At 40.1% G+C, this 15,048-nt stretch overlaps 2 protein-coding genes across 5 annotated transcripts in view; both read left to right on the forward strand.

Annotated features, from left to right (window-relative positions):
• Positions 1-3,021, forward strand: part of tnika (TRAF2 and NCK interacting kinase a) — a 69,870-nt gene extending 66,849 nt beyond the window's left edge. For all 3 annotated transcript variants that reach the window (XM_028565110.1, XM_028565111.1, XM_028565112.1), the window contains one exon: positions 323-3,021. In XM_028565110.1, the coding sequence (XP_028420911.1) occupies positions 323-406 (84 nt within the window). In that variant the 3' untranslated portion in view covers positions 407-3,021. The remainder of the gene's footprint in view (positions 1-322) is intronic.
• A 565-nt stretch (positions 3,022-3,586) lies between these two features.
• Positions 3,587-11,980, forward strand: slc2a2 (solute carrier family 2 member 2). Of its 2 annotated transcripts, none has more exons than XM_028565458.1 (12): positions 3,587-3,601; positions 4,302-4,397; positions 7,520-7,728; positions 7,953-8,077; positions 8,335-8,450; positions 8,552-8,714; positions 9,457-9,563; positions 10,263-10,343; positions 10,675-10,779; positions 11,162-11,263; positions 11,479-11,682; positions 11,777-11,980. In XM_028565458.1, the coding sequence occupies exons 1-12, from the start codon at positions 3,587-3,589 to the stop codon at positions 11,978-11,980; spliced, it is 1,527 nt and encodes a 508-aa protein (XP_028421259.1). The 2 variants fall into 2 exon arrangements, with proteins under 2 accessions (XP_028421259.1, XP_028421260.1); XM_028565459.1 differs by having other exon boundaries at positions 4,305-4,397.
• Positions 11,981-15,048: the final 3,068 nt, after the last annotated feature.

A 15,048-nucleotide genomic window follows, 5' to 3' on the forward strand; every position in this document is an offset into this window, starting at 1 on the left:
TACATACAACACCAAACACAACACCAAATGTAAGCACAGAAACATGATTTCAACAAAAATAAATGCTTTAAATGCAACAAAAGAGTTCATACTGAAATGGCATATCCGCAGTTTGTAAAAGCTGACACTCACAATACACTTATAAATTGAGATGCATGAACGTGATAGCCTTGATTAATTACAGATAACACAATGTACTTACAGACAATATTGAGAAATGGTTGTATTCAGAAAATGTTTGTAATATTCTCTCTCTCTCTCTCTCTCTCTCTCTCTCTCTCTCTCTCTCTCTCTCTCTCTCTCTCTCTCTGTGTGTGTGTAGGTATTCTTTGCATCGGTGCGTTCGGGAGGTAGCAGCCAAGTTTTCTTCATGACCCTCAACAGAAACTCTATGATGAACTGGTGATGGCTCTTCCCACTGTCCACTCTGCCTCGCTGTCCCATTGGCCTGCCCGGCGACTAACCTTGGTCTACGGCACATCTGACAAACAATCCAGATTGACCGAGAGGCCACAAGTGAACTCTTTTAATACAGGAGAGACTAAAAACGTGTAGAGAAAAGAAAAAAAGCTATCGTAGAGAAAAAAACAACAAAGACCTGTTCTGAATGAAGAGACATTTTACCCTAGATTATGTCGGGTCACGAAGAAGCCATCGTTACTCAACTGACTGGCAAACTGGTGCCACTGACTTTCCAAATATTCTCTTCCTCTGTCCCTGTCTGTAACTGTTCTCCCGCTCTGTTTGTCTCCTCTCTCCTAACAGACCAGTGCATTCAAGTGTTCAACAGCTGTAGTAATACACTTTACACCCGTCTCCTTCTGTCGCTCCTCTTCTTCCTTTTGACGTCCCCCCCTCCTTCTTAATCCTTGACTCCTTCCCTCCTTCCTGGTAGATCTAGTCATCACTTTTTCAATCCTTTGACACCCATGTTCTCTATTTTCCTCACTTCCTATCTGCCGTGTGTGGGCTCATTCCCGGAGAACTTAAACCGCAGAGGTCGGAGGAATAGAAGAATGAGAGTCAATATAAATTCAAATACATACTTCTGAATATGAGGGCACCTGAGGGATGACAAATTTGCTCTGGATGTCGGCAGTGAAAGCAGACAGCCTGATTGATTTTCTTTCTCCTCTGTCACTCCCCTCCTCCTCCACTTCCTCTTCTAATCTAACCGTCTTTTCGGGTCCCTGAGTAAACTGAACTGTGATTTAGTGTTTGATCGCATTTCGCTGATAGAGATGCGGTGAGACAATCTGCTGTCATAGTCGGGTTGTCACAGTATGCAAAGATGATGTCTGTGTAGTCCCTTTAAAATAAAGTCACTAGTTCATCCTCTTTCCCTCATCATCATCCCTATTATCTCCCTGTTTCACACTTACGTCTTTAAACTCTGAAGGTGCTGCATCACATATACTGTAGTATTGAATGAACTATGAGAGCATCATTCAGTTCGTTCTTTATACTTTCGTTCTTCTCTTTTTCTGTGGCTGAGTCAGTCAGTCTTTGTGACGAAATGTACAGCACATCTGTGTTTTGTGTGTGTGTGTGTGTGTGTGTGTGTGTGTGTGTGTGTGAGAGTGTGAGAGTGTGAGAGAGTGTGTGTGAGTGAGTCTTGCTGTTGAAATGACTCCCATTCAAATCAAGTTGAAATCAAATTGGGACATTGAAATCAACAGCCAGAAAAAGAGTCCAGTAATTCAGTGTCTGTGCGTGAACTTTTACCGGAACGCGATCAAAGCCACATTGAGTTTGTTTACATACTTAGGTATGAAGTTTATGAGTTGAAGTGTCTGAACACTGAGCATTTAAAGATAGGCAATATTAGTTGTGGATTTGTTTGAAGTGTTTTTTTCCTGTTTCTTTTAACACCGTAGTGGCGATTCACAAATGCAACCATGCTGCTGTGGGGAATATAAAGATTCTTATCCTGAATACAACCTCAACAGGATATGAGCTACGATCCCAAATACTGTGTGCATGGGAAAGCATTCATTGTTAAAAGCTGTCCTTTTTGAATCATGCTCTTCCCTGATTAGTTCTTCTGGTTTTGGCTCCTAACTGTTTGTACTGGTCCTAGCATGATGTAAGCAAAAACAAAAATGGAGGCCAAAAGATTCTCGCTCATGCTATAATTAAGAATTTAATTGCCTATACGGTTAATTTACACTGGTTTTTGTCTGTGTTATTGTTTAACTTTAACACATTACTGATGTTATTTGTCTCTTCTAACGGAGATGTTTTTTGTTTGTTTTTTAAAGAGTAACTGAATATGGTATGATAAAACCATGCCATTTCCTTTTTAAATGCTTAGTACAGGTCAATCATTAATACATACTGTATTAAATTTATAAGACTATTGAGGGTGGACTAGTTCATGCATACTCATCCACATTGGAGAGCACTGTAATGCAGATGAGTCTTTTTTTCTGGTGGATATACGGCAGCCATGTTGGCCTGTGGTTAACAAACGTTAAGGTGACACAAAAAATTGACTCATTCCCCAATTATGTAATTATCATTTAAATCAAGTTTTTATTTTTTTTATTTTTTTTTTCTGTAAAATCTTTATTATTTTTTAAATGCAGTTTTTAAAACAGGACCTTTTTCACATCCACCCAGTAGCTGCTCCTGTGCAGCTGCAAGTTAGGTTCTCCGATCTCTGTTAGAGGGAGCAGGGTAACATTTTAGCAATAAGAGCCGAGCTGAAGAAAACCACTGTCTTCCTTGTGTGTGCACGCATGCATCTGTGTGTATGATTAATGAACAAAGTGTGAATGGGCCATTATTATTATCATTATTATTTTTGTCTATCACGGAATTCACTCTTACCATTGGAAAAGGCTGACGGTCATTACACTGAAGACTCTCCTTTCAAAGACAAAACCACTGTATTCTTTATTCTGTTTATTTCTTGTTTTCTTTATTTTGAAAGAGTATCACTAATGTCCTGTTTTGGGATTTATTTGTTTTGTAAAAGAGATGCTGTAAGAGAGAAATAAATTAAACTAGAGCATTATGCTTCTGGAGTTCTGTGGTTTTTTTTGTGTGTGTGTGGATGTGTTTGTGTCTTTTCTTTTGCCAAGTGTGCACATTTGTATCAGTTTGGACCCTCAGACTTTGTCCATCTCAAGTTTATCATTAACTGCGTGTGTGTGAGAGAGAAAGATGTTCAAATGTCAATGTTACTATGTTACAACTTTGAAACGGCACAGCAATTATTAATTGCTACAAACTTTATTCCATTATCCATAATGTACCAGCATGAAACCCCACACACCTGAAACCAGTGTTTTCCAAAAATAGAATCCAGACTGTGTCACGGTTTGGTCACCATGATTATCATTTTCCTGCTTCCCTCCAATTGTAATGTGTGTGTGTGTGTTTGTGTCAAAATATATAAAACCTCTGCTCTGCTTCATTTATGTGTAAAAGTACTGTCAGCACTGTGCGTGCGTGCGTGCGTGCGTGTGTGTGTGTGTGTGTGTGTTCATGTGTTTGTCGATTGGTGAGTGGACACAGCGTGATCGAGCCTGCAGTCCTGACTGATCATTACCAACCTCCTGGCTGACACTTTAGATTTATCATGGAGTCGGGAAAGGTAAGATAAGTCTCCGCAAATACATTCATTACGTGTTTTTCATGAAATGGTTATATACTCTACCTTTTCTATTCTAAAGCATGTAAGCAATATTTGCAAACCGGTGACTTGTCACTATATTGGTGATATTTGAAGCTTTAGGTTACATTTACGACCTGGACCTGAAGGAACAACCAGCTCTTTGGTCATCAGTGTGTTCTGTTTTTGCATGGCAATAACTCAACTTGACAATCACGGGCTTTTTGTTGTTGTCTTTGCTGTTCTGTTTTTTAATTGTGTCTACATTATGTTTATTATTCACTGAGCTTTACCACACACCTTTCGGGACATTGAAGTTTTCTAAAGTTATTTAGGAGATTAAAATGAATTAATGTCTTGTATATCTGCCACAATAAGATAAAACCTATTTATAGCACATGCAAAATGTTTCATTTAAGCATTTATTTGTAACTTCTGTATGTAAGCATTCTTATGATTGTCAGAAATAGTGCACAAAGCAGTAATAAATCCATCAATAATGTGCATAAAGTATTTTTTCTGCATTTTGTTTATGCACTTTTATTTGTGACTGTGTACTATGCGAGTACAGCTGAGTGGCTCATGTTCTTCCTTGTGTGCCTTGTGCATGCTAGATTGTGTGTTTGTTCATGCATTCATGTGTGTCAGACCTTATCTAAATGATTACCTTTCCCTCCTGCAGCAGCTAACGGGTACATTGGCCCTGGCTGTGTTTGCAGCAGCTCTGGGGTCCCTGCAGTATGGTTACAGTCTTGGAGTCATCAACGCACCCCAGAAGGTATTTGCTCTACTTTAACATAGGCTTTGCTCCCTTACTGGACCATCTTAACTGTCCCAGCATACTAATATTTGCATGCAAATCAGCCAGTCCGAATAAGCTTACTCCACCCTATGGCCCTTTGCCCCAGAAGACAAGTGTAAGTACTCGGTATACAATTTTCTGCTGCACTGGCAATAATGTAATACTACGAGAGACCAAAGAACAGACTTCACTATTCTGTGTCTAAAGAAACAACTTTTCCCCAAACTTTTCCCAAGTTATCTTATGTGTAATGATGAGTAGGACTTTGAGTGCCTCTCCACCAAATACGTCTTGTGGAATGGCAGACAAGTCAGAATATGATCAGACTACACCGTCCAGCATTGGTCGTGAAGTCCGCCTTTATTGGCCCCACAGTGGATTACATCTCGGACTGTGTGGAGGAACGGCAGCTCTGGCAGACAAGAGACATGCTTCCCTCTCTGTTGACAGCCATTTCTGTCATAGCATCGGACAATTAAAGCTTACCCTCATGTGGATATTGTTCAGGACAGAGAGCATACAGCAGATCTATTATCTAGGTGATACTCATACGCATTTTCTTTTTAATTCAAAGGTTGTGATCTTGTTAGGCCAAAAAATTCCACAAAGCTCCCTCAGGCATCCATTGTGTGTTGTCTTTATTCTTTTCATATCAGCTTTGGTTTCCCTCCAACATTCAGAGCTGTATGTCAGGGCAAACTTTTATCTTTATCTGTTAAATAGATGGACCTTTGTTTCTAGGCTGTATTGCTTGGACTTGACGAAGCAATACCATCCATCACTTTCCGTAATCTTGTATTGATATTGTCCTGTCTCCTCCTGTCTTTGCTAATAAAGCTGCCCTAAATAAGTCAAGTTCTCCACAAACATATTTATTAAAACATGTACTGAAGGCGTTGTATTGATGTACATCATTTGAGTTTTAAAGGGGTTGATGTTAAAGACCTGTTTTTGTCTTCTCTTGTATATTGTGGTAGTTGGTGGCCATATGGGAAGGGGTCATAGGTTAAAGAAGGTTCCCTTCTGATTGGTGGAGTGTGCATGTATATTTCAGTAGACCAAGGCAACTGGATGATTGGTCAAGCCAAATAGAGACTGGGTAAGGTTGACAGTATGCTCAAAAAGAAGTTTAAGTTACAAACACGCTAAACTATGTGGGTTCCTTAAAACCCTAAAGACCACCACTACTAAAGGTTAGTTACCTCTGCCTCCTTTTCCCTCAAAATCAATTTCAATTCAATTGTATTCAATTCAATAACATTTTATTTATAGTATCAAATCATGACAAGAGTTATCTCAGGACACTTTACAGATAGAGTAGGTCTAGACCACATTCTATTCTTATTCCTTTTAGGAAGAAACCTTGGGTGGTGAGAAAAACTCCCTTTTAGGGAGAAACCTCAGAAAGACCCAGGCTCTTGGTAGGCGGTGTCTGACGGTGCCGGTTGGGGGTGTGATGAACAATCGCAATAATAGTCACAATACAGATACTGACCAGAAATAATAGTTGTAGTAGTTCCTGGCATAGCAGGGCACTGCAGGGCGTTACAGGACATAGCAGGGCACTGCAGAGCATAGAAGGGTGTAACAGGGCATAGCAGGGCGCAGAGCAGGACCACCCGGATAGCTGCATCCATGATTTAGCTGCCACCCTAGTCCAAGGAAACATGCTGGGCAAAAGAAACGCATAAGGACTACGGGGAATAAGCTCCCCAGAGCTGAGTTAGTAACAAGCATTTTTGGGACAAGGATGCACACAGATAGAAACAGAGAGAAGAGAGAAACTCTGTGTGTCAAAGGATGTCCCCCAGCAGTCTAAAACTATAACAGCATAACTAAGAGAGACAGGTTAAGGAGAGGAGCCTGGTCGGGCTAGAACACTCCCCTGCCGGATCGGGCTGTACTGGCCTGCCTCCCTCCATTTTTTTATGTTATGGTAGATTAATCTGACGACTATGAAGAGAAGCAGAGAAGAGAAGGGGTGCCGTGTCTGTAGAAATACACCGTCCCCCGCCGCTCTAGGCAAACGCTGCAACTCCTCACTCCCTAAATATAAGCTTTATCAAAGAGGAGATTTTTAAGTTTACTTTTAAATGTGGTGACGGTGTCTGCCTCCCGAACCCAGATCGGGAGCTGGTTCCATAGGAGAGGAGCCTGATAACTGAAGGCTCTGGCTCCCATTCTACTTTAGAGACTCTAGGAACCACCAGTAACTCTGCATTCTGGGAGCGCAGTGCTCTAGTGGGACAATAAGGTACTATGAGCTCTTCAAGATATGATGGTGCTTGGCCATTTAGAGCTTTGTACGTCAGGAGAAGGATTTTAAATTAAATCCTGGATTTTACAGGAAGCCAATGCAGAGAAGCTAATACAGGAGAAATATGATCTCTTTTCTTAGTTCTTGTCAGAACATGCGCTACAGCATTCTGGATCAGCTGGAGAGTCTTAAGGGACTTATTTGGGTAACCTAACAGTAAGGAATTACAGTAGTCCAGCCTGGAAGTAACGATTGGACTAGTTTTTCAGCATCGTTTTGAGACAGGATGTGCCTAATTTTGGCAATGTTACGAAGATGAAAAAAGGCTGTTCTTGAGATTTGTTTTAAGTGGGCGTTAAAGGATATATCCTGATCAAAAATAACTCCTAGATTTCTGACAGTAGTGCTGGAGGCCAGGGCAATACCATCCAGAGTAACTATATTTTTGGATAATGAGGTTCGGAGGTGTTAAGGGACCAGCACAATAACTTCAGTTTTGTTTGAGTTTAACATAAGAAATTTGATCCATCCATGATTTTATATCTTTAATGCATACTTGAAGTTTACCTAACTGACTGGTTTCGTCTGGCTTCATTGATTTGATTAATTCCAAGTCCGAGGCATCAGTGCGCGAGTCCAAGTCGAGTCATGAGTCCAGAGAAAGTGACTCAAGTCCAGGACTCGAGTACTCCATCACTGCATGGAAGAATATTGAATCGGATCAAATTTAATTGAATTAACATGGCAAAATTAATGCTGTCCTTTTCAACTGACATCTTCTGACATCTAAATGTAATGTTGCATAATGAATGTCAGAACTAACTATACATGTTTTATGTAGATTATTGAAAAGCATTATGGCCGGTCCCTGGGGGTGTGGTCAGAAAGGGTGGCTGCCCTGTCCGAAAACAGCACAGACAAAGAAAAGTTCTCAGAGGCGGGACAACACCCTGACGTGATCAAGTATTGGTCATTGTCTGTGGCCATCTTCTCCATTGGTGGCATGTTATCCTCCTTCCTGGTGGGATTTGTGGGAGACCTGAGAGGGAGGTGAGAAACGAAGGATAAAATAATATCAATACACTGTATGAAAGCATGAACATTTGCTCTAAAAAGGAACACCTGAGAAAAATGATGCTGTATGGAGAATGACAAGCGTGATGAGAGGAGAGATGTAGGCAAACATTATTTTGAAAAGACTTACAAGTTAAACCAGCATCATCTGTCTTTCTCTGCATCTCCCTTTGCCACCTTTCTATCTTTCTGTCTTGCAGGGTGAAGGGCATGTTAATGGTCAATGTTCTGGCTGTAGCTGCCGGACTGCTGATGGGTCTTTGCAAGATGTGGAAACCTCACATCATGGTCATCTCCGGCCGCGCTGTTATGGGCTTTTACTGTGGTACAGTAAAGCACATGTTGTAACCTTTAATTAATGCTTACATCATTTATTCGGAAATCCCAATATTTATGGGTTATGAAGAGGCAAGTTGTCCTTATTATCATTAGGAATATTCCCCTTCATGATCATATTAAAAGCTAATTGTTTTGAGGAAATTAACAAGGGTTCCTAAATTGCAGGCAAAAAACATTGTCCAATATTGTCATACATCCAGCAGCGAATGTTTGTTTGAAGTCCTCATGATGTGTGTGTTTCAGGGTTGACATCTGGGCTAGTGCCTATGTACATTGGAGAGATCGCACCCAAAGCTTACAGAGGGGCTCTGGGAACATTACACCAGCTGGCTATTGTTCTAGGCATCCTAATCAGCCAGGTGAGGTTCTCTCACACACACATGGACAGCAGCATCTTTGCTTGATGACATACCTGTACTTATAACCTTAACTGTATGTGTGTGTTTGTGTGTAAATGTAGGTAATAGGCTTGGACTTTGTATTTGGTAATGATGATATGTGGCCCCTATTGCTTGGTCTGTCTGGAGCTCCGGCAGTTTTGCAATCCCTCTTGCTGCCTCTATGCCCTGAGAGCCCCCGGTACCTTTACATTATACTGGGCAAGGACCAAGAGGCTAGAAAAAGTAAGAGTTACACCCAGCAACTCTATGTCATCCTTTCTCTTTCCCTTTAGTTCTCTCTTATTGAAACACAGATACTTTAAAGCAATTGTTCAGCAATTTGGGAAATACACTTGTAACTTTCTTGGACAGAGTTAAATGAGAAGATCAATTCTCGGTTAGCTTAATTTAGCACTAAGACTGGAAACAGGGGCAAACAACTAGCCTGCTCTGTTCAAAGGTAACAAAACCCACTACCAGCACCGCTAAAGCTTATTATTATTATAATGTTGTCTCATTTATATAATCTATGGAAAACTGCTGCCAAGAGATATTCTGGCATATTAACAGCTTTTTTTTTTTTTTTTTTTTTTTTACGAGTGAACAAAGAAGATATATGATAATACAAGCTATAACGTGTTTATTTGGAGGGGCTGGTTGACAGATTTGTTACGGACAGAGCTAGGATAGTTGTTCCCACCTGTTTCCAGTCTTTAAGCTAACCTAAGCTAACCGGCTGCTTGTTGTAGCTTCATATCAACTCTCGGCATTAAGCAAATAAGCATATTTTTTCTAAATGCAGACTGTCCCTTTAAGTACATTTGATGACAATACTTGTGTACTTTCTGTAAAGTAAAAATGGATCATCACCTTTCCATTATGGTACTGCTACTTGTCTGATCTGAAAAATGTTTCCACCACTGCAAACAAGTCATTTATACAGACTCCTGCCCTTTGTCTCCGTTTACTCTGTGTTGTGTTGCAGGTCTGTATCGTCTAAAGGGGGCTTATGATGCTACTTTTGATCTGGAAGAGATGAGGAAGGAGAAAGAGGAGGCAGACAGGGAGCCCAGAGTGTCAATCCTTTCTTTGGTAAGTCTCTATATAGAAAAAGAGGCTCACTTAAAATATATTATCAAAACTTCCTAAACATTATCTCTTGTGAATTTTACTTTACCTTTACCATGAACAATTTTGGAGGACATTGATGTTTGGATTTTGAAATAAATAAGGCTGATAAACTCTCTGGGCCACCAGAACACTCTCAACACTTTTCACTATAACTATAATAGACAACAAGTTCAGTGTAGCATTCCTCCTCAGAGTGGACAGAGATAATCTGTCAACCGTCTAAAATTATCAGCAACCAAAGTACACTGATGATCTCATGTAATGACTCGATGATATTTAATGTTAAATCATTAGTTATATATTAGTGACCAAAGCTCAAACAAGGGCACCTGAGGGAGGATCTGAAAAGATGAGATCTGAAACACATTCAATAAGATCGGTCGGCTCCCACGCGAAGCCAAAAGATTTCTGCAATAGCAAAACACATTCAAATATTTATTTCATGCATAACAGCAGACAATAAAAACTAAAATGATCTTGTTTGACATGGCTCTAGTAGTTACACTGTAGTTCACATACTCCAATAGTTCAAAACAAAGCAGAAGGACAGGAAAGATAGGACAAAAAAATTCCCATCTGGTTAAACAAAGTTTACGGTAGTTGTGCGTTTTAGAAAACCATTGCAGTGACAATATCTTACTGTTTTATATTGCCATGAAGATCCGCTCCTCCGTGTACAGACAGCAGCTGGTTGTTGCCCTCATGATGCACCTCTCCCAACAGTTTTCTGGCATCAATGCGGTGAGTGGCAAATTAATTCCAACCTTCCAACTCCACACACAACTTTTTCCTCATCTCATTCAGTTTGCTGCAATTAAACTAAGGTTTTAGTGATTTTGACATGAAAAGATGGCAGGGAAATCCTTGTTCCCATGTCAGAGCATACTGTATGTGCAGCAGTATCTGGGTTTTGTTCATGTCCATACAAATGTATAGCACATCAGATTTGTATTGCTTGTTGTAAAATACCTTACTTACCCACCACTCTCCTGAAACATAGCAAACACACAAACTGCTACTTTTATATTTCACTTTGTAATTACGGAAAATCTATACTTGTTTTGTCTTCAAGATCTTTTATTACTCTACGGCTATCTTCACTCGGGCTGGTGTCGGTCAGCCAGTCTACGCCACTATAGGAGTCGGGGTCATCAACACTATCTTCACTCTGGTTTCTGTGAGTAAATACATTTACATGCAAACAGATGCAAACACACAGACGCATACACACACACACACACACACACACACACACACATCATGCAATGGAATTCTCTTATTGCTTCTTTACAGAAACACCAGGTACACTTACATTTTTTGTGATCAAATGTTTTTTTTGGATTTTCTTAAAGGGAGCAAGAAAAACAAGAAAAACACACACATCCAGCATACAAGTAGTACAAAGGATACCACATACACTTACACGCACGCACACACGCACACACACACACACACACACACACACACACACACACACACACACACACACACACACACACACACACACACACACACACACACAGGTTTATCTGCTCCCTAGAGTGTGCTGTATGTTCTAGGTTGCACTGGTGGACAAGGCTGGCAGACGCACCCTGACTCTGGTTGGTCTGGGAGGGATGTGCTGCTGTGCAGTTGCCATGACAGTGGGCCTCACATTGCAGGTTTGTTAAATTCAACGTCAGAGCTTTGGTCTGTCAGCAGCTTGAGCTGAACTTTCATCTACCTATGGGACTGCCCAATTTAATGGCACGGCAAGACAAAATGGACATAAAGAATGGCATGCAACGCGTTTCTAACTCAGTTCTCTTTCTCAGGCAGAATTTGAACATTTCAAGTAACACAGAAACTACCCTGACTGATGTACTCTTCCCATTAGGATAAATACTCATGGATGAGCTACGTCAGCATGTCAGCCATATTCCTCTTTGTGAGTTTCTTTGAAATTGGTCCTGGTCCCATTCCATGGTTCATAGTTGCCGAACTGTTCAGTCAGGGACCCCGGCCTGCGGCCATCGCTCTGGCTGGCTGCTGCAACTGGACCAGCAACTTCATCATAGGCATGACTTTTCCATATATACAGGTAGGCAGAAAAGACACACATACGGTATGTACTGTCAACTAACAAAATCGGACACCCTGTCACTTCTGACTCCTGTCTTTTTTTTTCTTTTTAGACTTGGTTGGATTCTTATGTTTTCATCCTGTTTGCCGTGCTGCTTCTCGGTTTCACCGTGTTTATTTATTTTCGTGTCCCTGAGACCAAGGACAAAAGCTTTAAGGAGATTGCTGCCCTCTTCCAAAAGGGCCGCAAAAAGTCGACACAAAGCCCCAAAGACGCTACTGAACTGCAGCAGCTCAAAACAGCCACAGATGCTTGACACAAATGCTCTGTATTTGTGTGGTCTATTTATATGTGTGTTAAAAGTGTGCATCCATCTGTCAGTATTTCAAATGTTTCAAAGTGTTTATGTACATTTATCCTTGTAGTAGCCTATTCGTATAATTACTTGGTGAATTAAGGATATTTTTTAACACAAGGTGACATTTTCATAATGTAACTTGTCCGTTATATGGAGTGGTGCTTACATTGAATCCAAATATAAACTTGTATTGTGACTTGTCTCGCACTGCAGAGGAAGGTCTGGCTAGTCCACACAGCATTCTGGAATGGGAGAAAAACATGCTCTGGTTTATTGGCATTTCTTTAAACCAACCACACTCATCTTGGGTGGTGCTAAGCGCCGAGTGGACCCACAGTGCCGCTGCAAAATAGCCCTGTGAATGTGTACGTTCAAAGGTTGTTTCAGTTTTGCGACAGAAAACTCAGATTGGACAGAAAGTGTAGCTAGCTGTCTGGGTCTACCCTGCAGAGATCTGAGGAGCAGTTAACCATAGTCAATAATTACAACACAAAGAAAGCAGAATGTAACGGAGTTCCGGCCGAAAAGAGTGTCATCTGGTGGAATTTCCAGCAGAACGAGAGCCATCCCATAAGTGGAACGTCGTGGATATAGACTAAAGTGGCTTTTATCATTACGGAATTACATAACTATTTATATCTGAAAGGGGTTGCTTGTATTGTTGAATTAAGACCCGACTCAGCAGTTCCCCTCAGCTATACTGAGCTTCATAGCATCTTTTATTGATGTGGTTTTCCGGCTTTAGTGTTTTGGTTCACTTCCACTGCTCTCATAGCTTTGTTTTTTGGCCACAGCAGCAGGGATCTGTTTTCATCAAATAAGGTCTAAAAAACACTGTACGCTACCTGCCCAGCACCAGACAGAAGACAGACAAAGTCCAAACTGTTTTTGGCCACTGCAAAAACACAACTCCAGATGAATGCTAACATTGCCCTAAGCGTGGTGGATTTGTAAATAGGCAACTGTTGGCTAGGAAATCTGTCACTGTTGTGTTCACATCTTGTTTCTGCTGGTTTAGCATTACAAATGCATTTAAAAAAGTAGAACTGTGGAATTAGTGCACCAGGAATGGAATGAGTATTTATATTTGCAGAACTCTAAAGAGAAATATTCCTCTAGTAACTGTATAGCAAAATGTTGCTTAGCACATCTGGACATTACCTATTAGTCCACCATTTTCAGTCTTTAAATATAATCGTAAGCCTTTGGCAGCAGCCCAGGTTGGAATCTGACCCCACACTTTGCTGCGTGTCATCAACCCTCTCTTTCCCTGTTTCTTATGTACTGTCTAATAAAAAGGGCAAAGAAAATAATGCTTATTGTTACTTTACTTGAATGTTTGGAATGATGTGTATGTATGACTTTGACACTAGAAGGCTGTTTTTATCTACTGAAAGGGGAGAAAGGACCTGTGTCCAAGGCATGTATGCACAAGCATTACTTTCTCACATCACAACTATAGTTCTGAAGCCAATAGTGGTCCAATATGCAACTAACAGAAGTTTGATGTAGAAATAATGGACATTAAATGTAGGAGACATCTTGTGTCCAGCAATTACACTTTTGAAACAACAAATATTTGCATAGAGAGCCAAACTCACGCCCTTCTACTTCCGGCCAATGGGACCTATCTTTTGAAAAAGTATGAACTAGAGTCAATGGAGAGATAATAATTATTTTTTGATCCCGTTTGAATTGAGCCATGGATTACAAATACGATGTTCGTCAATTTAAAACATTATTTTTCAACCGAAGAAAGTCTCAGTTTATTGTTAAACTGTTGAAGTATAAGACTGTGAAAATACGTAAGTAGAAAGACTACAAACTTCATGGATGACATCTCGCTGAAGCTACGATGTCTGTGTGTATCGTACCGGGGATGTAACGTTACTCTAATGAGCAGAGGATCTTGCTTGTTCTTTTACTTATCTGCTGAGAACACTTGACTGGATAAAACACAGCAGTTAAGATAACGTTACATGTGTTGTGGAACAGAGCTAAGCTAGCTAGCTAGCGAGCAAGCCGAGCATCAAGCTAGGTGAGGTAGGTTGTGTGAGATGGGAGATGTAGTCCACTGAGCAGTTTCACACAAAACTAAGTGGTACTATGACAAACCTACGGCTAACTGAGACTTTCTTCGGTTGAAAAATTATCTTTTAAATTGACTAACATCATATTTGTAATCCATGGCTCAATTCAAACGGGATCAAAAAATAATTTGCTTCTCCCCGTTCACTACCGTTCATATTTTTGAGAGTTTAGGTCCCATGAGGTCCATACATTATTAGAAACGTATCAGACACAAACTATTATTCAAAGCAGAGTATTTTGATACACCTTATCACATGTCTGAATGGCACCTTTAAGAAAACAAAAACTTGTGTTTTGATCCAGTCAATAATAGTGCACTGTTTTAGGCAACCCTCATTCTTTTATAGCCAGTGGCTTTTAGAAGATCCAAGTAAAGAGCAATAGCATAGAGCAGATGAGTGGCAATGACTTATGTTTGACTGACACCAGTGGACAGTTACGCTGCTTTCAGACAGTTCCTTTGTTCATTTTCAACAATAAAAACTATTTTGCATCATCATAGTTATACATTTCTTATATACAAGTATACCAAAGAGAAAATATGGTAGTGTAAAGGATCTCTGTTACAATTACATTCACAGATGTTTTGTGTTCTGGAGGTATATATAAAAAAAATCTTTCTTTTTATGGTTTAAAGAAAAAAAAATCGTTCTCTTCAGAGTAAAATGAAAGAAGTCATTTAAAACCGCACGGTAAGTGTAAGCAACTATAATTATGTCCAATTTCAAAGCTGGGAAAATAATGGAAGAAGTCTTATTCATATCCTCTTGAGTAAAAATAGCAATAACCCACTGTACAAAAAACTAAACACTCTGCTACAAGTAACAGTCCTTTAAAATGCACTTGAGTAAAAGATAACAAATATTAACACAACATGTAGGTAAAGTTTGTATCACAAGTTATGCACAACTAAAGTTTTTTTTTTTAAATAAGAA

The sequence above is a fragment of the Perca flavescens genome, chromosome 20 (assembly GCF_004354835.1).
Source record: "Perca flavescens isolate YP-PL-M2 chromosome 20, PFLA_1.0, whole genome shotgun sequence".
NCBI lineage: Eukaryota > Metazoa > Chordata > Actinopteri > Perciformes > Percidae > Perca > Perca flavescens.